Consider the following 22,937-nt stretch of genomic DNA (forward strand, 5'->3'; position numbering starts at 1 on the left):
AGCAAAAGCTGCAGCCTTTCTGTGAGCATAAAATCTACTTCACTTTTTCACACTTAGGCAAATTTTTTTCTTCAAAATGTAACTTTGCAACAAATAAAAGTGTTAACTAGTGAAAATACAAAAGCAAAATGTTTTGACTTGCATCAAAATCAGAAGAAGATTGGAAGAAAAAGACTGGAAGTGTTTCCTATAATGTCATGAATCGTGAGGGGTCCATCAATAATTCTACTCTCTACAGTACTTTGCCCTCCTGTCTTTCATCACCCGCAAACAAAGCTAAACATTTACATTTCTGGTTACTGAACCTATGAATTCTTCCTCCATGTTTTGAGCAGGACATATTTTAAAGGTGAGAGACTGACCTGACACTCTACCTGCATGTAGCATGAAAAGACAAAGACCTCAAGTATCCATTTATTGTCACATTCATAAGAATTCATCATTATATCCATATGACCTCCTACCAAGATAGTGTAAACTTTTTTAAATATGCAACTTTCCTGTAATGGAAAGTTGCATATGTTGCATAGTGTAGATGTAGAGAACTTCCTTGTGTTAAGTTAGTAACTGGGATTCTTAACAAGCTCACTGTGCGCACTCTTAAACAGCAGATACTATCTAACTAGAAAGTACACTTTGAATTTTAAAGTATTGATCCATCACCGTTGTTGGCAGCAAACCCACCGATTCCCCTGTAAAAATATCATCACATCCTCGCTTGTAGTATTTCACTCTTTCCTCTTTTCATTCACACCTTCTTCCCCTCTCCCTCTGAGATGATGTGATCAGGAGATGCCCTTTTAAACCATTCAGACCAGGAGCCGTCATAAACGCACACCCCAGGGTGCCCGAGCAGGTGAGCGGCCAGGGCAACATGACATGCCGTGACACCAGACCCACAGGTAGCCCAGAGCGGCTGCTCCAGGTCCACGCCCGCTTCTCTGAACAGTTTGGACAGGTTCTCAGTCCCCAGTTCCTTTCCAGAGGCATCCATGAAGGAAGTGAACGGCATGTTGATGGCGCCGGGGAAATGGCCCGGCAGCGTGTCTGTAAGGGTGAGACAGAGGAGCGAGATAAAGTTTGGGCAATAGTGACATTGTGCTTTTAAAAAAATAAACTCATGGTTCCCTAACTAGATTTCTTAATGCGCTTTCTTTATCAGAAGATGCCTGAAAGCCCTGGAAGAAATCTAGTAAGTGGACTTCTTTTTGGTCAAACAACTAGTACTACAAGCTTGACATTGTGATTTATGCAACAGCAACTAGAAATATGTTTGAAGTGACACTTCATTAATAACTTTTTACAAAATTAACCCATTAGTTTTGATTAATCACATGACCACAATGCTGAAAAATTACATATGACATGCTTGGCTTACTCAGTGATCAAATGATTAGCAAAGATGCAGTGTATTATTTTCATGCAACAGTCTACATTTTATAAGCTGTGCACTTTTTAGGCCAAATCTTTTCCTGGAGAAAAGATATTTATTAAAGAATTCTTAGACCAATGATTTATTACCTTATCCACATCAAGGATGCAAAATTTAGACCCTTTAAGCCCCATTTGATAAGATTTATATATATTTTTACATTATGTATGTACTGCATTTGAGGTGTCAACAGATTATTGGGCTGGCCTATTATCAGATCTGACATTCAGCATTTATCCTGTTTACGGATCCAGGATCTTTATCTCACTTTCATTAACATTGTGAGATTGGGCATTTTTCAACATTTTCATTAAATTCTCAGGGAATAATGCATGGGAATTGATGTGGGGTATTTTAGTGTTTCACTTGAACGTTTATTCTGTGACATCTCTGAATTTCTATTTCGTGTGTTGTGAATATTTTTGGTCCCCAAAAATAATGCAACACATTTAATTTGACTTGTATTGCACCCATATCCCAATATCCCTAACTCATTTTGAGTAGTGTAAATGACAATGGAATATAAATACTCAAGTAAAGTAAAAGTACCTAACTTGTACTGTAAGTATGGAAGCCCTAAAGGGCCATGCATTCATACATTTTATTTCCTCCGTTTTCCCGTGATAACGAGTTAATTTCATTTGTTTTCTCGAGATCTCAAGTTATTATCTCGAAATAACAACTGCCGTTTTCCCGAGATAACGGGATCATTTTCTCGAGATCTCGAGATAATGAAACTTTGTTTCCCGAGATAACGATATAATTAATTCGAGATCTCGTCAATAACTACATAGTTGGCAGCTATGTAGTAAATGACGACATCAGGCTCACTTAGATTGTGCCGCCGATATAGCTGAAGCCTTGCTAACCGTCTTTTTAGATTACGCACACTAATGTGTATATTATCTGTAATAGCAAGGCATAATGCTATTTCAGCCTGTGTCAGGCCTTGATTGAAAAGATATGTGACGCGGTGATCGATATACTCCTGCTCCTCTGACATTGCTACACTGGATGATGTTTCCTGCAATGATTTAATATACTACACTATCATTTTGTTTTCTCAAGATCTCAAATTAATTATATCGTTATCTCGGGAAAACAAAGTTTCATTATCTCGAGATCTCGAGAAAATTATCCCGTTATCTCGGGAAAACGGCAGTTGTTATTTCGAGATAATAACTCAAGATCTCGAGAAAACAAATGAAATTAACTTGTTATCACGGGAAAACAGAGGAAATAAAATGTATGAATGCATGGCCCTTTAGGGCTTCCGTACTTAAGTACAGTACTTGAGTAAATGTACTAAGTTACATTCTATCACAGTGCTTATATGGGTGGAATTATGTGTAAAATAAATTATTCCCTATGTTGCTGGGGACCACCTGGAACTTCTTGAAGGGCCCCTGGACCCACTTTGAGAACCACCAGTTCGGAGTGGTAGTTATTAGAGTTTAAAGTTAAACTCTAATAACTGAAAACTGGCCTTTAGTTTAAAGTTACTTTAGTTTCCAGTTACTTGCTCCCAGGGCCGGTTCTAGACAGGCATATATGAGGGGGCAGTCAGAAATGTGAAGGGGGCATCATGTGTACACATCATGCTCCAGCACTTTTTTTTTCTGTGCTTATAGTAACAGTGTTTCTTCATTGAATTGGGTTGATAGCTATGTGTCCAACCCCAACCTGGAGAAGTGGATTGCACTTTGTCAGGCCTCTACCTTCAGACCTGTCCAACTTGGGTGTCCCACCTGTACATGCAGGAGCAGCTGCAGCGCTACACTTTTCAAAAGCTCTGAAAAAGGGATGCATTACACAGCATTAACTTTCTCTTTGTGAGCTGCTGGAAGCTGGAGCAGAAAATAAGTAAGCTGGCTTTGTAAAAAACACGCTGTGATTGTATGAAACAAAACAGTGCAGAACTACAGCCCAGGGCGGGGCTTTACGTAGGGGTCTGTCAGACACAGGTCATTTGTCTTCAGTTTGTCACATGCAGTGGACGTGGGCACTCATCTCTGTGCTTGTAACCATAGACATATATACATAGACGCCTCATTGAGCGCTGGACCGTACGTCGACGTCGCCGCCATATTGGAGGAGGCAGCTCTGCCCCGTGAACTAATACAAGTGAATGGAGTGAACTTTAGAAAGCTCCTTCTACAAAGTGCTATAAGTTAATGTCTCTCATTCACACACGTACGAATATATTCAGGAAACAGACAGGAACCAAAAACAACGTCTGTACCGTCCTCTGATGATTATAAACGTTAACTACTCCTCATATGTTCAGTATAGAGGTAGGCACCAAACCACCGGATGTACTTTTATAATGTTTTTATGAGTGTTTACAGCTGCCAACGTATGTAACGCTGCTACTGTGATGTTAAATGACGGTTAAATATATATATATATATAGTTTGTATTATTATTATTATTATTGTTATTATTCTATTTTTCTGCATATTCTTGACTTTGAATGGGAGCAACTGTAACGCAAGCAATTTCCCGTCGGGGATTAGTGAAGTGTTTCTGATTCTGATTAATATATTATGCAGTCAGTTGTCCATATTTAAGTTGACAGTATGGTAGACAGACATCACATTTACGTGTCAGGATCTGGTTATTATAGACACAGACTCAATATTTAACCGTCATGTATCATCACAGTAGCAGCGTTACATACGTTGGCAGCTGTAAACACTCATAAAAACATTATAAAAATACATCCGGTGGTTTGGTGCCCACCTGTATACTGAACATGTGAGGAGTAGTTAACGTTTATAATCATCAGAGGACGGTACAGACGTTGTTTTTGGTTCCTGTCTGTTTCCTGAATATATTCGCATGTGTGTGCGCTGCGCAGCCTGTGAATACACGCACAGCGGAGGGACAGAGATGAGAGGGAAGCTGATACTGTATCGTGTGTGTCCCTTTTTCGGCGGATTTTTCTGCTACTGCAGATAATTTTGTCAACTTGTAATATATTAATTTTGTGAGTGTATTAAAATGTGCTTTCTCAACTTCTAAAATTTTGATTTGAGGGGGCAAGACATTTATTTGAGGGGGCGCTGCCCCCTCTTGCCCCTGCGTAGAGCCGGCCTCGCTTGCTCCCCGGCTCACCATCTCTGGGCTCGGGCTCGGTCCCCCTGAACCTTCCCGCTGACCTGGCATCCACAATCCGGACCCGCTGGCTCCTCATGTTCTCCAGAACATCTTCGTAGCTCTTCACCCACGACTGATTGACAGTCGCCTTAAACTCTCTACACTCCGGCTTGGAGTGCTCAGCTGTCACCGGATAACCTTCAGCCAGCCAGTTCTTCAAGCCTCCGTCCAGCACCGACACCATACTGTGTCCGAACACCCGGAACATCCACCACAGCCGGGGGGCGCAGTACGAGCCGAAGTCGCTGGTGTCGTACACAACAACGTGCGTGTCGCTGCCGATGCCCAGCTCCCCGACGTACCGGGAGAAGTGGCTGCTGGTCGGCAGCATGTGATCGAAGGCGGAGGTCTTGTCGCTGCACTCGTCGATGTCAAAGAAAGACGAGCCCGGGATGTGCTTCTCCCCGAACTCAGCCCGCGGGTTCCGTTTGGTTTTCGGCAGGTACCACGAAGTGTCGAGGACACGAAGCTTCGGGCCGACGAGGTTGTTCCTGACAGCATCTGCCAGCCACTGACCTGACACCAGAGCTCGGGTCTGCGCCGCCATGACGAGGCTGTGAGATAATACAAGCTCCGAGCGCTAGAGGGAAACGATCCGGCTGAGGGACGACGTGGAGACGTCAACTCTCGGTAATGTATTGAACGGTATGCAAAATTTACAAACAACAAAGCCGGATGAACAGTTTCTAATACTTGCTTTTAATATCAATTTATTGTGTACATAAAAAACATACACACAGACCATAGATATACAGCTGAAGCTTATTGGACTTATTTATTTAACTGCATTATCTCACAGTGAATAGAAACAAACACACAAGTGCTGCATTTATAAAACTGGCCGTACAAAGATTTCCAAGGCACATCTTTACAAACTGCACATCCACTCCAGCACCAGCAGGCTGTACCCTGTACATACTTCCATGAAGGGCAGGCACTAGGGTGGGAGAAGGCCAGTAGCAGTGACTCTGGTCATTTGTTGACCCCTATTTGTTTTGAGTATGAATTTAACAACTGGCGAATTCTTACATATTGCACCTTTAAGGGCTGTTGAAATTAAATCACAACAGTTATTTCCAGCACATTTTGACACACAAGAAAATGTTTTAAATCCAACAAAAATAAAATTAAGTTTAGCTCTCATACCTGCTTCTGCTGCCCAACAGCCCATAATCTAGAGCCTGAGTTAACATTCATATGAAGCTTATGTGTTAAATCCACCTGCTTCCACTCACACAGCACAGATGTGAGCTTTAATATACAGTAGAAAATACTGTGATTATTTTGGCAGATATTATGATTGATGTGATTCATGTTTTTTTCTTCTTTTTTTTTTTTCTCTCTGCAGCACTACACTGCTTCATTATAATCCTCGTCACACATTTTACCTTTATCAAAAAGCTTCTGTTTCTGTGATTTGGATATTGTAATATATTGTGATTTGATTATATTTGATCAGTTGTGCAGCCCTAGCATATATTTTTAAAGTTTAAATCTCTGCTGAAGGAAAAAAAAAAATCAATGGTACAGGAAGTGATTTAATGCTGGTTTGTATATTCAACTTTGTCATGCCTCGGTCCTCCTCACAACTTGCTATTGACGTCAGAGATGACATGCTCTGACGGAGCCTTGGTGAACCACTCATACCAGGATCCATCATATACAGCAGCCCCAGGGGCGCCGCACAGGTGGGCAGCCAGCACCATATGACAGGCGGTCACTCCAGAGCCACAGGATCCACAGAGCGGCTTATTCAGGTCCACTTTTGACTTCTCGAAGAACTTCTTCAGCTGCTCTGTGGAGAGCATCATGCCGTCTTCATCGACGAACCCAAAGAAAGGCATGCACTTGGAGCCAGGGATGTGACCCGGTTTGACACCTGTGGGACAATAACAAAGTAGTTTAGCTCTCTGCACACACCTGTAGCACAGTAAAGTATATGCACAAGTTAAGATGCCTTAAAAATGAGAGTGTGAGAGGAAGATGTGCATGCCTATAATATTTAACAGAGCCCGACTAATATATCGGTTGGCGGATATTGGCCTATCACAGATATATCTGTGTCAGTGTTTCTGTTATCCGATTTGCAGCGATATGAAAACTTTTTTTTAGTGATTAAAAATGCAGAAAAAAGATGCCTGGGATAATTTTTACTCATTCAAATAAGTGATGTTTACTGTTTCAGTATACTGATGTCATTTTAGGCAATGAAGTTTATTGTTAAACTGTAAAATATCCTGCTTCAGTTTTATATCTTTGTCACAACTTTTGATAACCACATTTTGATTCATCCTGGCAAAAAGTGTGTATATATTGGTAAATACATTGATATTGGAATGTTTTACTCAATAATATCGTTATCGACATAAGAAAAAAGACTATCGGATAGGCTCTAATACAGTATTTAATAGTACATATAATATATTCATATTTATTACTCCCATCCCATCCACACATCTAAATAACAATTAAAGGGGCAATATGTAGGAATTTTAGTTGAAAACATTAAAAAATTACATTATATTATAATTATGTTATCATGTCTATGTTTTGTTTTACAGAGGTAACTACTGAAGTTAGCATGCTAACCAGCTAGCCGAAGCCCGTAAAGCTCCAATGGGTGCATTGTAAACACCAACACTTCCCTGGTCCCAAAACTCCCAATCAGGGCTGCTAGCTGCACGGCTAACTGAGCTAACTAGTTAACGGCAGCTGCAGTTAGCAGCAGTTAAACGTAACTCTGGTGATATGCTGCTCTCTATTTGTTTTCAGCATGAATTTGACAGGTGGCCAGTTCTTACATATTGCACCTTTAAAACAATAATAGTAATTACAATAATAACAGCATCATGAGCAACAATAGTGATAATGATAATAATGCGTGAAATGACAAAAGCAGGATAAAAGGTAAAATAATAATAATAATAATAATAATAATAATAATAATAATAATAATAATAATAACAATAATAATAATGCATTCATAATTTTGAAAGTTTTATTTATTTGAGTGTAAATGTTAAATCTTACACCACACTCACCCTCTCTCGGCTCCGGTTCCTTCCCACAGAACCTGCCATACGGCCTCACATCCACCACCTGGCACTCCTGAGTCACAATGTTGTTTGTGATGTCCTCAAACGACTTCACCCAGGAGGGGTGGTTCCTGGTGGCGGTGAAGCGGGCAGGCTCAGGCCGGGTGTACGTCCCTGAGACCGGATGACCCTGTTTGACCCAGTTCCTGAACCCCCCGTTCAGCACCGACACTTGAGGGTGGCCAAAGAAGCGGAACATCCACCAAACCCTGGTGCAGGTGAACAACCCAAAGTCACTGGCGTCGTACACAACCACATGGCTGTCACTCCCGACGCCCAGGTTCCCCACATAGTCAGCGAAAGCCTCCTCTGTGGGGAGCATATGATCAAACTTGGAGCTCCTGTCTGCGCAGTCGTCGATGTCGAAAAACGAAGCTCCCAGGATGTGAGATGTTGCAAATTCCTTCTTGCCGTCTCGTTTCATGCTCGGTAGGTACCAGGACGAGTCCAGGACCCGCAGATTCGGTCCGACGAGGTTGCGTTTGAGCATGTTTGCGAGCCATTTCGTAGAGACGAGCGCTTGAGTCTGCATCCCCATGTTTACTCCAGGCTGAAGTTCAGCTGTCCTCAGTTGCTCCTGCAGCCTGCAGCCTGCAGCCCTTCTTCATGTCTGAGGGCTGTACAGAGGGAGCGGGACGTTACCTCCACCAGCAGGCATGGAGGTGATGTGTAATAAAGTGTAATCGAGACAAACACTCGCATCAGTAAGCCCAACGAAGCAAGCACATTCCACCAGTTAAAGAAATAAGTCATACTTGTGAGGTAAAAGTAGAAATGATGGGATAAAAAGTCATATTATTAAGATACAAAAGTCCTAATCTCATAACAGTGACTTAATTTCAGAATTATGACTATATCTCATTATAACAATATATCCAATTTCACCTTTTTATCATACTAATGACTTTTTATCTCATACTCATGACTATTCATTTCATAATGATGTCTTTTTATCTCATACTAATGGGTTTTATCTCATAATTATTACTTTTTTTAATCTCATAATTATTATTTAACATGGGAAGGCTAAGTTTTCATCTTTTTTCTTCTTCTTTAACTGGCAGATATGAGCTTCCATACACCACAGAAGGTAGTTCTTGAGTTATAGGGACTGAATAATCTCCCTATATGCATGTGACATTGAAGCTTTATTTGATTCAGTGATTTGAAGGGAATAGATGGAGGCTGAACCTGGGTGCAGTCAGGACAAGCACATGCTTTGTTTTAAAATGTGATTTGTATTAGGCTAAATAGATAGATAACCTTTATTTAATCAGGGGAAACAAGTGAAAGCATGAGCCCTGTGTCCCCTCCTCTCCCCAGGGTCTCTTCCCTGCTGGCAGCCCAGGCTGTGTGCTCCAGAGCTGAGAGGCTGCAGATGACAGAGGGATCATTCTGTTGTCCTGCTCTGGGTCGATCCATCACCTGGGCCAACTGGTCGTACTGTCGATGTAGATGTGAATGATCAAGCAGAAATTGGCCCACAAGTGCTGGGACTCCTCCAGCTATCAAGGAAGCTTTTTAGGTAGAGCTGGACGTACTGTTTAGAAATACTGTAGGAGAGTCTTGTCCTAAAACCTCAAACTTTTCATTTTGCTTTGATAAATCTGAGTTGTGTTCTGCCAATAATCTCTCCTGCCAGGAATCCCCCTGGCAGTGAATACCTCAGACTGCTGTGTGCGCTCCATAGGCACGTTACCTTCCAGTAACAATGGCTCACTGTGCAGAGAGAAGAGCAGCTGCCCTTTCTCAGCTGGGTAAGAGGAGGGCTGTGGGTGTGGGCACAAGACAGCAGTCCCTGTTGAAATGGAGGAGGCTTAAATCAGAAGAAGTAGAGACACAGTTGTTCCATGTTAAAACTCATTTTTATTTACAAGAACAGTTTGTCCGACGGCACTTCAGTGGAGGCAGTATTAAAACATTTAGGCCCAGTTTGAACGAGCCCAGCAGAAAGATAATCACTCTTGTGTGACCGTTCATATTATCAGCAAAATAGACAAATCTCCAGAAGTTCTGACACCACCTGGGATATAATTAAAGAAATACCAATAAATATAGAAACCAGTAAATTCAGGAATATATCAACATAGAAAATAACAAATACAGAAACCGCAAAAGTGTACAGCCCACTGCAGAATGTCATATCATAAGTAGTCTCGACACTCTATCACCGTCTACATCTTTCTTTATATCCCTTACGTGATGTCCACAGATGACCTTTCTCTCGCTCCAGTCTCAGCTGAGATGGTAAGTCAATAATCTGATCTGTGGTTAAAGGGCTGCAGAGTCTAACACAGATCCCTTTGTGCATTAATGAGGTAAATATGAACAGAACGCATCCATACTCCTCCTGTCAGACACCCCCTGAACTGTGCTGACTGTAGTAATAAAAGTTAACATTAATCATGTTTTCTTTTCTTTTTTTTACTGGGCTTCTTTATCTACAAGACAAAGAGAAAGCATGAGGCAGATGTTACGTTGTCAGTGAATCTCACGTGTTTTAAACTAAGTATCTAATCTCAATATGGGACTGGTATTATAATGTTATTTCCTTTTCTCTTGAATTTTTTATTTCACACAAAACTTAAAATCTGCCACAACAAAAAAAACAACCCTATCCTTTCAAATATACTTTTCAGAGATCAATGTGCACTGCTGGTATTCAAGAATGGTTCTAATGTATGACATTATCTTATTTTGTTGAGCACGGTTTACAGTTTACTGTAGACATTATAGGTCGAACATTTAACTGATGCTACCTTAATTATTGGAAAATCTAATCCTTTTAAAAGGCCGCAGGAAGAGTCATCTGAGAGAACACTGTTTTTTATTACTGAAAAAAAGAAAACTGTTCCCATGATGTGGAGCTAGTGACTCCAATTTCCTTACATACACACATTCCTCAGGCTCACTGTCTGTCTGCCTCCTGCCTCACACTGTAAGCATGTGGGAACTCTTTCCTTAACATATTTCTGAAAAGGCAGATATAAATACATAGATGAAATTACAGTGTAGGAAAAGAATGAATCCTGAAATAACTTAAACAGAAAATGATTTGATGAAAGATGATTGAATTAATAAATAATTGTTTGTTACAGATGAATATCTGTTTTTTAATTAACCAAAACTGCATTTTAAGTTCATCAGAAATTATGTCAGCACTACCTGCAAGTCACATGACCTGTTGAATAGACATCGTTTTGCTCAGTTTCTAGTATAACTGGTTAAAACCTGTTCCACATTAGCATTGGCAGCTATCCTGCCATAGTCTACACCCTGGACCTGGAAAGCTGTCATGACACAGTATACAATCATAAACGTCAGCCATGATGTCACGTGACACCTACTTTTTGGGTTTTGACTTCATATAAAGACTTGCAGGACTGAGATACACATTTCTATTATAAATGAACAAGATGGGTCAACAAACATGGCCACCATCGACCAAAACCTCTTTGAAGGTCGGGGCTTAGCAGGAAAATGACCAGAACTCATTAGTGATTTGTCCAGTCATCGTGAATCTTCAGGCCATGTTTGGTAAGAATAGGCCTACTGAAACATTTTGACCCTGACCCATATGATAAACAATGATGGCTCCAGTTAAGTGAGTTTCCCATTAATACAATCCATTACCGTTTTGAGATGAAGAGTTTTAAATCTGGAACCAAGCCGACCACCATTATTATTTATAGAGTGAAACCATTGCAAATGACATCTAACTCACAAACATACAATGAATTCACCTGAACACAAAACCTCATTCAGTGTGTCTGCTCTGTGGGTGCTGGCCTTTGGTAGATAAAATTGGGAGCACACTGGCATATCTTAACAATATAGCAGATCAAGCTTAACCCCAAGATGACATTTACATTTACACTGACAACACTCTGCATTATGATTGTTATGTTCTGGTGAAAGGCCATTATTCACTTCCTATTCATATACTTTAGATATCAGTTGAATAAGTTATTAATGTCTAAATGTTGCTTTAAACATCACAGCGCTACAGAAACATGAGTTAGTGGCACATTGTACAAAATAGCACCTGTCCTGAAAAGGAGTTTTGATATTTGTGGTCAACAAGATACATAAAACCTTTGATTTCAACTTTGATTCACTCCAGATAACACTGCAGGGTGTGAAGGAAAGAAAAGAAGGGAACGTCATTGGTGAAGTTATACCATGAGAAAACACGCAAAGGTATATGAAACACATGAACGGATCGAGATAGGGAGGACGAGACAGATGGAAAGAGAGAGGCGATTTGGAGAGAGAGGGGAGGCAAGACGCTGATTTGCTTAATTGGAGTCACTGCTTCTATATTAGAGACAAACCCTTGTGTTTGTAGTCCAACCAAGTTTCTTCCCATTGACTGTTCTGCCATCCGACCAACTGGTCAGATCTCAGAGAAATTTCCACATTGAGGTAAGTGGACTTTTATTTTAAAATTGTATAAAGGCTGTAAAAACATAATGATGGATTTATGATGATTTACTCACATGTGAAGTTTGTGTATCAGCGCTGAAAAAATGCTCAGTGATAAACGATGAAAAGTCTGACTCGTTATTCATCTTTCTGTTTTTGTACTGTAGTTGTAAGAAAAAACTTAATTTAAGACCAAAATAAATAAATAAATATAAAATAAGAGGTTGTCTGTCAGCCTTATTGCTTTTTGGCTATTTGCCTTGAGAATAGTCTTAAGATGGGAGTACAAGAAAGTCATGAACACAAACAATATATTAGTATTGTATTAGAAATGTTAATTAAAATTAAATTTCTTGTAATTTTCTGTTATACAATAAAAGTGTACTATATGGACCAATACATGGAAAATTGAAATGAAAGAAGAGGAACCTGAGATCTATTAAAATTGTACATTGACTTTTTGAACATTAGGTCATATTAATCCACCGACTTCAGTGTGAACAGTTTTCAGAGATATTTCTTTTATTTCAAATGTAAACTGTTGATTGGGTTATTTGGATTTAAACAGAAAAAAAGATAAAACAGACATTTTCTGCGTAGATTCATGTCACTGGGGTTTAATAAGAAAATGTGTTTATGTAATTTGTTTTATTCTGTTTTAATGTCCATTTGAATCTCACAGGAAATAAGCGAAATGTCCATTAGTCTTACACTGAAAAATATGTAATATATAGAGTAAAGTATAGTGGTGGTGGTGGTTCTGGCAGTGCTGCTTGCCTAACTGAGCTATTGGAATCACAAGACCAGCATCCTTGCAGAACCTGAATCGATCCTCAGATAGACAGCCAGCATTGTGCGGATAACTTGAACAGATGAGACAAATCAGGAGAAATCCAATTTTCAAACTGTTATACTGCGAGGGCCGCATTCCCTTGACAACCAGCGAAAAAACATGTTGAGCTTAAGCTTTGTGGGGAGGAGTGGTGAAAAGGGAGTAACTGCTTTCACGTGTGAGCAGATGAGCTTAGTTATCAGTCATTAGGGTCTGTATAGACACTCAGTCCAGGGGGGATTGTCTCACATGGGAGTGAACTGTGGATGCATTCCACTGCTGCAAAGAGACCTGTGTCAGACTGAGCAGGACCATTACCTTAAATAAGATAATTGATTTATTAGTTCCAATCATGTAAGAAAGGTTGCTAATCATGTGGAGGAATGTGCTTACAGTAAAGGTCAATAAGGGGCATGTGGCTATTGTTATATTGAATTGTGTCAGTTTGTGTGTGTGTGTGTGTGTGTGTGTGTGTGTGTGTGTGTGTGTGTGTGTGTGTGTGTGTGTGTGTGTGTGTGTGTCTGTGGCCTGAGATGTAAACTAAAACCTGATACCACAGGTTTTATTACAGCTATGCTAGCAGCTGTTTGAGACTGTATGTAAACACATAAATGCTTTGAGCTAAATGCTATCATCCACATGCTAACATGCTCATAATAACAATGCCAATATTTTTATGTTTAGCAGGTAATATTTATGTTCACCATCTTAGTTAGGCTACTTATTTTAGCTTGTTAGCTTGCTAATATTTGTGAATTAGCACTAAACACTTGATTGGATTGCCATTATTTTTGCAGTTATTTGACCACAGTCTACTTTGGCCTGATGATGGCACTAGATGAACAGTTAATGTACTTATCAACAAAGTTATCCTGAAAAAAGTCAACCTCATGGTGGTGCTAGAGAAACTAGGGGGACCACCAAAGTCATTAGGACTCATACTTCCTTAGTGAACCACTCAATAGGCCAACATTGCCATTCCTAGAAACATGCTGGAGCTCTATGCTCAAAAAATATCCTTAAGGTTGAGTCAGTGAAGACAGTTCCATTTTTTTTCTTCACTCGCTCTCTTATACGCTCCCTGTTCTCCATACAGCCATTGCTAAATGTTCAAGAGAATAAGAGTTTGTAATGCTGACTTTGCTGAGATCATATACATATAAAATTAGCCATAGATGTACATCTATGGCTAATCTATGTGATACACTTCACAGGCAGGTCCATGGTTTTCTTTTTCTGTGTTGGTTATATGCTTCAGTTGTTGTTTCATCTACAGTGCACAGTCTAACCCATCAAAGAACCAAAAAAGTACCTGGCATGACCTTTGATTCTGTCTCTCCTCTTCTCCCTCTCTATCAAGCCTCCTCCATTTCAACAGGATGGCCCTTCTCGACTACCCTGTTCCCGAGTTGGATGTTACGTTGCAAGAAGTGAACCGTGTCCTGCAGCTCACTTTGGGTCCTGACCGTTACCCTGAGTTCAAAAGTACAATAGAACAGCAGAGGGAGCACCTTCAAGATGTCCATCAAAAGTTAGCAAGCATTGCTGCCGGCCAAGAGAACTGGGTGACAGAGCAGTTCAAGAGAGGTCTGCTGTCTGTTGCTGACCCCCTGCCCACCTCGACAGCCCTCCCTGTTGTACTTCTTCCTACCCAAGCAAAGCGATGTACCCAGCTTAGTAGGGCGGCTGCTCTGCTCTGGGCAGCAGCTAAGCTGCACAGTGAGCCATTGTTACTGGAAGGCAATGTGCCAATGGAGCGCACACAACAGTCTGAGGTATTCGCTGCCAGCCGGATCCCTGGCAGGAGCCAAGACAAGATTACGGTGAGATTATTGGCAGGACAAAACTTGAGTGAAAATATGGGGTTTTATTTAATTTTCAGTGTTGGGTATTTGAACAAGTGCAACAGGCTTGTAAATACAGCTTTTTGGTCTAATTTCAAATTACTCTGTTCTGAGCAGTTTCTGATCTATATCTCTGTCATTTCATTTTCAGGTCTATCCAGATAGCCTCCATGCCATCATCACCTGTGCTGGAGGAGTGTTCCCTGTTGACATACTGTGGCGTCCCAGCACTGGTGGGCCAATTTCAGCTCGATCATTCAATGACATCTACGACCAGCTGGCTCAGGTGATGGATCAACCCAGAGCAGGAAAACAGAATGATCCCTCTGCCATTTGCAGCCTCTCAGCTCTGGATCGCAAAGCCTGGGCTGCCACCAGGGAAGAGATCCTGGAGAAAGGAGGGGATGCAGCCACATCACTAGGGCTCATGGAGAGTGCTGTGCTCACACTGTGTCTGGAGGAGAATGATGCACCCTCTGAACTAGCTGATATCCTCAATGCAGTGAGGCTGGGAGGAGGAGGAGACAGTCAGACCTGTCTGAGATACTATGACAAGGTATTGGATAGAATCTGGATAAGGGTTTTAAACCAAGCTGAGATCAGATTCCTAACTAATTTCATGTTAACAAGCCAAACTTATGGTTTGATTCTTGATTCTTGATGTGCAACAAAAAAAAAGTAAAGAATTATATAAATTCGAGCACAAGCTTGAACACATCAGTAACCGATTGTTGCTATTATGGTCAAAGGTCATAATGCAATTGATGTCAAATTGACTATAAAAAACAAACCGCTCTTTGTTTTTCTATTATTTGACAGGTGGTGAACCTGGTGGTGTTCAAGGACAGCACAGCTGGAATGGTGTTTGAACACAGTGCTGTGGATGGAATGGTGGCTGGACTTGTGACTGAGCTTGTGTACAATCTGTCAGAAACTGCTGACTTAAATATAGTCAATACTGACACAGAAAATGCGACTGGGTCTGTCAAAGTAAACCATGTTAATTCTGTTTGTCCAACTTCTCTAAAGTTCCCCTTGCAAGGCGTAAATACACCAAAACCGGGTCCTGACTTAAAAGCAAAACACCCAGTTCTCACTTTTGATGTGCCCTCCTATCCTGATGTCTTTTCTACTCTCAGAGGGCAGAGAGGCCTGTATGATGCCTGGATCAACTTCTCCTTGCAGCTTTCCCTGAGACAGACTCTTGGGGAATCCGCTGCCAAACACATCTTTGTCACACCTACTCATATGCGCCACTACAAACATGGCCGATGTGATCCTACGTACTCACTCACCATGCATTCTCGTAAGTTAGTAGGTGCCTTGGCATCTTGTGTTGGCCCAGATAACACAGTCCAATACACCACTGACCTCCTACACTTGTTCCATGTTGCATTTTTGGAGCATAAGAGTCTCATCAGAAACACCAAAAATGGTAAAGGTGTTGGTCCCCATTTAGCCGCCCTACGTAGATCATTGGCATCTGACAACCCATTAAAGAAGTTCTTGGACCCCTTTGGGTGTCCATCTGTGTACCTCACAGGTACAGATCTGATGGAGGGTGTTGAGTGTGGAGTAGGGAATGTTTATGCCCAAGATCAGCTCGCTGTTACCTACCTTGGGAAGAAAGACAGGGTTCGCATTGTACTTAATGGAAAAGGGAGCTTTGCTCTGACACTGGAGAAGATTCAAGAAAGCCTAAAGAAAAACCTTAAGTTAGTGATGCTTCTAGCTGTTAGATATGCCATTGCATGCCAAATGGGAGCCCTGGAGTGTCAACTGAAACAGGGTCAAACAGAGAAAATGAATGGAGAGATCTATCACTGTCCAGAGAGCCCAAACAGTGGCAAAAACATTGTTGACTCCACCTCTGGCATGAGCACAGACTATACTCTGGTGATCCATGGTGGTGCTGGAGAAGAGATGATGCTGAACACGGAAGTGATTGGGGTTATTGAGTTTGCTCTACAGACAGCCTTAACCCTTGGATCCCAAGTGCTTCAACAAGGTGGCAGGAGTCTGGATGCAGTTCAGAGGTCAGTGGAAGCTCTGGAGGACTGCTTCCTGTTCAATGCAGGTAAAGGCTCGGTATTCAACAAAGATGGCAAAAATGAAATGGAAGCAACCATTGTAGATGGCAATGCAAAGAGGTCAGGATCTGTTGCTTGTGTGCAAAGTGTGAAGAACCCAATAAAGGCAGCCAGGTGTGTCCTGGAGAAAAGCTCACACTCACTGATTGTGGGAGATGGGGCTGAAGAGTTTCTGCAGGGGTTCGAGGAGAAAGAGAAGCCTGTTGGGCCTGAGTATTTCTACACTGATATACGTCACAGAGAGTTAACTGCAAAGATCAGTGCTGGAAATAACTCAAAAAACAATCACCCTCAGACAGTTGGAGCTGTGGCCTTGGATCGTTGGCGTGGGTTAGCTGCTGCATCCTCCACTGGTGGGTTAGTAGGAAAGCTGAAAGGACGAGTTGGGGATACAGCAATTGTAGGGGCAGGAATACATGCCGATGATAAGGTAGCTATTACCTGCTCAGGGGATGGAGATGCATTTCTGAGGCAAACAGTTGCACAGAAAATTGCTAGTCTCTACCATCACAAAGGCTATAGCCTTAGGCAGGCATGTAGAGAAGTGATGGCCGAAGATCTGAATGGGATCTGTGCAGGAATCATTGCCGTTGACACTAAAGATGATGCCATCATTGAAACAAACGCTGGTGTGATGTTTGTGGCTTCAATGATAAATGGCAATTCCCGAGTAGAGGTCCTCAGGCCCCGAAATAACTTCTCTGATGTTATCTGGGAAACAGATGAGCTGGTTGCCTACCTCAATCCCAAACCCTGGATCCCTGGGTCGACCATTCTGACAAGAAAAACTCATAGCGGGGCAAACAGCATCTTCCAGTTGGCTACACCTGATTTTGTGGCAATGCTACAAGGAGCAAGAGCTGTGTCAAGCTTGCTATGTGAGCGATTGGGGGTGCAGCGCTGTGCCTTGGTTTTCAATCCAACCCCTGGACAGCCAGCACAAATCAGACTGCTCCCACTTCATGGTCTTGAGCCAAAGTGGCAGCCCCATCTTGCCAGTGAGGAAGAATTCCACACTTATGATCCAGGCTATTGCACCTCAAAAAGTGGTCCATGCTGGGATGATGAAGCACTGGCCCAGGTTCAAGCCAAAATCAGAAACGGTCTGCCAACACCAAATGCTCCCTCTTGCTTTGACTTCTTTGGAGATGCTTCCAATGACAATCTGTTTAGTCGTATTGTACGTGGAGAGCAGCAACAATGGAGAGTGTGGGAAGACAGTGAGCATGTTGCTTTCCTGACACCATACCCAAACTCTCCTGGACTAACTGTTGTGGTGCCACGCAAACAACTGCCCAGTGACATCCTCAAACTAGAGGACGCTGAGTACAAAACACTGATCTTAGCCACTTACAAAGTTGCCCGACTACTACAAGAGGGGATGAGAGCTCGAGGCGTTGCATTGATCTTTGAGGGCTTTGAGATTGACTATGCTCATGCCAAGCTGATCCCTCTGTTACCTTCACCAGATGGCACCAATCCTGCTGAGCTGCAACCAGAATGCTTCCAAAGCTACCCTGGATATGTGTCATCACTGGATGGCCCAGCTGCTGACCATGAGGCCCTCAAAAAGATACACTCAAAAATTACCCAGTGCAGGCCTCCTCGTTCATGGGAAAACCCTCAGTGTCACCCCACACTTGCCATCAAGAGCCAGTGGTATCGCAACCTGTTCCAGATTCAGAACACTCTCTTCCACAGCACAGTGGAATATTTCCACAGGTCCTGCCAGTACTCCTATGCTCTAACTCCTCTCACCACAGACACCATCTCCTCGCCTATGGGCCTGGGATCTGACTCAGAGCCAGTTTCTGTTAACCTGCTGGGCCAGGACATCTACCTGGCTGACTCAATGCAATTTGTACTTGAATACTTCCTTCGCTTCCAGGAGAACCTGCCAGGGACATACTACATATCTCCCAGCTTTAGAGGGGAAGATCCTGATGCCACACACTTGAACCAGTTCTACCACGTGGAGTGTGAACTGTTGGGTGACATGGACAATGCCATGTCCATAGCAGAGGGATACTTAGCTCATCTTACAAAGTCCATGCTGAAGAAGCACTCAGATATGATCCTCAACACTGCCGGGACGCTTACACATGTCACAGCCATGCTGAGTAAGCTGGATGGAAAAACCCCACTCCCAAGAGTCCCTCTAGACCAGGCCATTCCCATGATGCCCTCTGCTGACTGCGTAGAATGGGTCCAAGATGGCCAGCCCCACTTTGGCAGGAAGCTAACACGCATAGGGGAACGCGTCTTGATAGAGAAATATGGTGGTGCTGTTTGGTTGACGGAGATGGACCATCTAGGTGTTCCCTTCTACCAGGCATATGTCGAGGGCACTGGGCGGAGCAAAGCCAAGGCTGCTGACCTTCTCCTGGGGCTGGGTGAGACTGTGGGACTTGGTGAACGTCATTCCACCCCTGAGATCGTACAAGAGGCCCTCAGGCAACACGCAGTCCCAGAGCAGTCCTACAAATGGTACATTAACATGCGGCAAGTGAAACCACTCCTCACCAGTGGATGGGGCATGGGGACAGAGCGCTACGTGTGTTGGCTGCTTCAGCATGATGACATCAGAGATTTACATATCATTCCAAGGATGAAGGGTTTGAAGTACATGCCCTGATCAGAGGTTCTCTACAGATTTTCAGGCCATCAGATGTGATATAAGATGAACATACAATATGAAAGTATACCACAAAGACACCTCAATTATCTATATTTTGGGACTTTCATTCTCACTATGATCTTTTGTGCTGTGTCCATGGCTTCCTCCAGCTTAGTCCTACCTGACCCTTGAACCCTTCAGAGTAAAATGTTTCTGGAAATGTAGTGTTTGGCACTGCAATACAACCTGGAGGATTATCGCAGAAAAGAGAAAATGCTTTAAATGTTGAGTAAGTTGAAACTGAGGTTACAAGAAGGAATATCTGTCATTGTTAAAATGTTAAAGCTCGGACTGGGTTTCTTGTTTTTCGCATCAATGTAAGTGCAAAATGAAATTACACTAATCCTTTAAGTTCAACTTGAATTGTGTCAGGACCCCAATTTCTTAAAGATTTATTAACATTGTTGACAAAATAATTAGTTAAGGAGTATAAATTGAATGAATAGATTGTTAAGAATATCTAAGGACAACATAAAGGAACACATTTGTTAAAGTCCTTGAAGATGTTGTATTATCGTTTATGTAAGCAAATTCTTTCTGTCAGGTTGTCTTTGTATTTAAAGGATTTTTGTGAAAGACATATGAATCATGTATTGTTTCTCTTTTTAATGAAGTAATAATTACTTTTTAAACAGATAAAAGGCTCCATCTGTATTTATTACTGACGAAGTCAATGAGACCTGTGACCGGGAGCCTCTGATCATGGCGGCATCAGCATTGGTTCAGAATTTTGATTTTAGTTAATGAACGACAGCAGTCTCACAGTACAGAGTGTCAATTGATTTAATATTTAGATCATTTATTGCACACAAATATAATGTTCTGGGCCAAATTCATCCAGTGATTAAGAATGCCAATAGAAACATTTGTCCGCAAACATCCACAAAGAGAGAACATCACAGAATGGGTTTCTGGTTAAAACACGCCAAATATTTTAAGAAATACAATGTTTCTAGTACGAAGAGTTTGAAATATTCATCACAATAAATGTTTGACATGAAAAATACTGATATTTCCCCAAAAATGAACTACAGAAAACAGCTTAGCAGCATCTGCTCACCTATAGCCTCAAGAAGAATGTAAGAAGACCTGAAGATGTCGCCCTGCCCAGACACATCACCCCTTTCCAAGATAAAGTTAAGAATAGGAGAATTTTCTCAACTCGTAATGGAACACTTAATTCTTTTTATCCTAAACAATCCAACACAAAATCACCAAATGTGGGGATACATAGTTTTCACTGAAAGGAAGGGTATGACAAATTGTATTCTGTAAAGTAACTGGTTCCTAAAGATATCAAATAAATGTAGTGGAATAAAAAGTGCAATATTTGCCTCTGAGATGTATTGGAGAAAAAGTTTAAATGCATAAAATGGAAATACCATTGTGCCTTAAATCTGTACTTAAGTACAGTACTTAGTAAATGTATTTAGTTGTATTCCATCCCTAATAAACACACTGTGGTGTGCACAAATATACAACACAAGCATTTTGTCTCGTAAACCACTTACATTATAGGCATGGTAGAGTTTTAACTTCAAGCAGACATCACCTAATATAATTAATGGTTCACACTCTGGCAACATTTGTGTGTTTAAAATAGAATAATGGTGCAGGATGATCTGTTATGTAGCTGTAATCTGTTTCATGATGGTGCTTTCCAGTAAGATATAAATAAAGAATTTACATGAATCCACACTTTATCTGACATATCTAGCTTACAATAAAACACAGCTTGCATATACTATTATTATTACTACCATGCAGCACTTTTGGTAGACTAACTGCATGAAGACTACCTTATATGTCTTTAAACCATAACTCTTACATCATTCAAATCCATGATTAAAACACAAACATAATCAACATGATTCCTTAATGCAACCATGTAAAATAAATCAGATTTGGCAAGTAGATGATTATCATAAAAATAGTATGAAATATTATTATAAAAGTAGTGACCATTTATAAATATATTACATTAAATCTATGACGTATTGTAAGAAATTGATAATAACCCGGATGTAGTTTGGAGGAGAGGACTATTAGTTTCCGGTTGCCACTGTCGAATCTGACCCCCGGCTTGAACAGAGCTCTGTCTCTGTCTGAAGATAAAATCTCTGGTCTATTTTCACAAACGTAGGTTGGCCTCTGTTTTTACTTTCTGTGTGAACTTGTGTTTTTTGCCTCTTTAATGTCCTCCTCGTTTTTCTACGAGCGTGTCTTGTCAGTAAGGCTGGCTGAAGGTAAGGTCAGCGCTCTCCTAGCCTAACAGCTAGTTAGCGTGTTAAGCTAACAAGCCAGTCAGGAGGTGTGTGACTTTTCCGTTGAGCCAGCCATTTTCTACAGACAAATGAACCTCGGCAGCTTACAATGCCAGTATTTCACCTTCTGTAGAGGCAGTGGTCACATAGCAGTCGTTGGAAATCAGGGAGTCGATGAGTCACGATGTTTAGCTTGCTTAAACTGTCACGTTTGCAGGATGGTTGTTAACGTTAGCTGATGCTACAGCCTGTGTGAGCTGACTCTGCACCTGAGAGGCTGTAATGTTGTTGAGTGTGAGCCATTTGATCCATATAACGGCTACGTTTAAACTGGCAAAGGCGCAGGTTTGTGGCGTAAAGATGGCACTCGCTGAAATGGGAATATAATGTGTTATCTTCAAAGCAGAGACAGATTTAAGATGGATGAACTGAGGGATCATAACCTTAACATACTACTGTTGCCCTTTCAGAACAGTGACCACTATTTAAGAGTCAAAGGCAGGTAGCTGTTAGCTCCCCCTGGCTTTCTCTGGCATTGCAGTGCATTGCATAAACTGTTTAGATAAGTCGATCTCTTTTGTTCCCTCTCCCCACCCGTACTCCCTCACTGTGACTGTACTTTCACCCATTCCTCCACCTCCTGCCTCTGACATCATCCCTGATCATGGACCCAGCATGATAACCAGATACAATTGATCCCACACGACCTTTCTAGTACTTTACACATGATTTGCAGTGTCACTCAATTCTCACTCCATTCATCATAACCTTTGCTGCCCTCCTCCCAGGTGCCAGGGTGTCCCCCCTCTCCATGTGTGGTCCCTAATGGGCGGCTGGTCTCGCAGTGCTGTGCTGGAGCTGTACCGGGCGCTGCTCCGCGCAGGGCGTCACCTTCAGCACACTGACCGCAATTACTATCGTCGTGCTGTGGCTCGTGAGTTTCGCCGCTGCCAGGCCCTGACAGTACCTGAGGATAAGGAGGACGCGCTGAAGAGGGGCCAGTTCTTCCTCAGCAGCCGACTGGGTGGGCTTATGTAGGGGGGAAAGGGTTCACGGGTCATCTGGAGGCGGGTTAAAGGTCATCTGGAGGTGTATCTCCCAGGTGGGTTTACAGATATC

General features: G+C 41.9%; 4 protein-coding genes across 4 annotated transcripts; 2 read left to right on the forward strand and 2 right to left on the reverse strand.

Annotated features, from left to right (window-relative positions):
* Window positions 1–666: 666 nt before the first annotated feature.
* On the reverse strand, window positions 667–5,154 carry LOC141020097 (3-mercaptopyruvate sulfurtransferase-like). The gene is made up of 2 exons (XM_073495153.1): window positions 4,550–5,154; window positions 667–1,047 (listed from the first exon to the last, which is right to left on the reverse strand). Exons 1-2 carry the CDS (start codon window positions 5,136–5,138, stop codon window positions 749–751), a joined length of 888 nt encoding a protein of 295 aa, XP_073351254.1. The 5' UTR covers window positions 5,139–5,154; the 3' UTR covers window positions 667–748.
* Window positions 5,155–6,116: 962 nt separating this feature from the next.
* LOC141020096 (thiosulfate sulfurtransferase-like) lies at window positions 6,117–8,257 on the reverse strand. Its single transcript, XM_073495152.1, has 2 exons — window positions 7,633–8,257; window positions 6,117–6,470 (listed from the first exon to the last, which is right to left on the reverse strand). Exons 1-2 carry the CDS (start codon window positions 8,222–8,224, stop codon window positions 6,175–6,177), a joined length of 888 nt encoding a protein of 295 aa, XP_073351253.1. The 5' UTR covers window positions 8,225–8,257; the 3' UTR covers window positions 6,117–6,174.
* Window positions 8,258–14,322: 6,065 nt separating this feature from the next.
* Window positions 14,323–19,512, forward strand: LOC141019237 (uncharacterized). Its single transcript, XM_073494094.1, has 4 exons — window positions 14,323–14,766; window positions 14,939–15,343; window positions 15,607–15,713; window positions 15,927–19,512. Exons 1-4 carry the CDS (start codon window positions 14,323–14,325, stop codon window positions 19,510–19,512), a joined length of 4,542 nt encoding a protein of 1,513 aa, XP_073350195.1.
* Window positions 19,513–21,624: 2,112 nt separating this feature from the next.
* On the forward strand, window positions 21,625–22,856 carry LOC141019067 (mitochondrial ribosome and complex I assembly factor AltMIEF1-like). The gene is made up of 2 exons (XM_073493852.1): window positions 21,625–21,693; window positions 22,607–22,856. Exon 2 carries the CDS (start codon window positions 22,644–22,646, stop codon window positions 22,854–22,856), a length of 213 nt encoding a protein of 70 aa, XP_073349953.1. The 5' UTR covers window positions 21,625–21,693; window positions 22,607–22,643.
* Window positions 22,857–22,937: the final 81 nt, after the last annotated feature.

This window comes from Pagrus major, chromosome 23, assembly GCF_040436345.1.
Source record: "Pagrus major chromosome 23, Pma_NU_1.0".
In the NCBI taxonomy this organism is placed as follows: domain Eukaryota; kingdom Metazoa; phylum Chordata; class Actinopteri; order Spariformes; family Sparidae; genus Pagrus; species Pagrus major.

Bases quoted from the DNA above. Each gene is read 5' to 3' on its own strand.
- LOC141020097 (XM_073495153.1), bottom strand. From the start codon at position 5,138: ATGGCGGCGCAGACCCGAGCTCTGGTGTCAGGTCAGTGGCTGGCAGAT. The intron at 1,048-4,549 runs GTGAGCCGGGGA...TCACCCTTACAG, and splicing joins CGAGCCCGAGCCCAGAGATG to ACACGCTGCCGGGCCATTTC.
- LOC141020096 (XM_073495152.1), bottom strand. From the start codon at position 8,224: ATGGGGATGCAGACTCAAGCGCTCGTCTCTACGAAATGGCTCGCAAAC. The intron at 6,471-7,632 runs GTGAGTGTGGTG...ATTGTCCCACAG, and splicing joins GGAACCGGAGCCGAGAGAGG to GTGTCAAACCGGGTCACATC.
- LOC141019237 (XM_073494094.1), top strand. From the start codon at position 14,323: ATGGCCCTTCTCGACTACCCTGTTCCCGAGTTGGATGTTACGTTGCAA. The intron at 14,767-14,938 runs GTGAGATTATTG...TTTCATTTTCAG, and splicing joins GGAGCCAAGACAAGATTACG to GTCTATCCAGATAGCCTCCA. The intron at 15,344-15,606 runs GTATTGGATAGA...ATTATTTGACAG, and splicing joins GTCTGAGATACTATGACAAG to GTGGTGAACCTGGTGGTGTT.
- LOC141019067 (XM_073493852.1), top strand. From the start codon at position 22,644: ATGGGCGGCTGGTCTCGCAGTGCTGTGCTGGAGCTGTACCGGGCGCTG.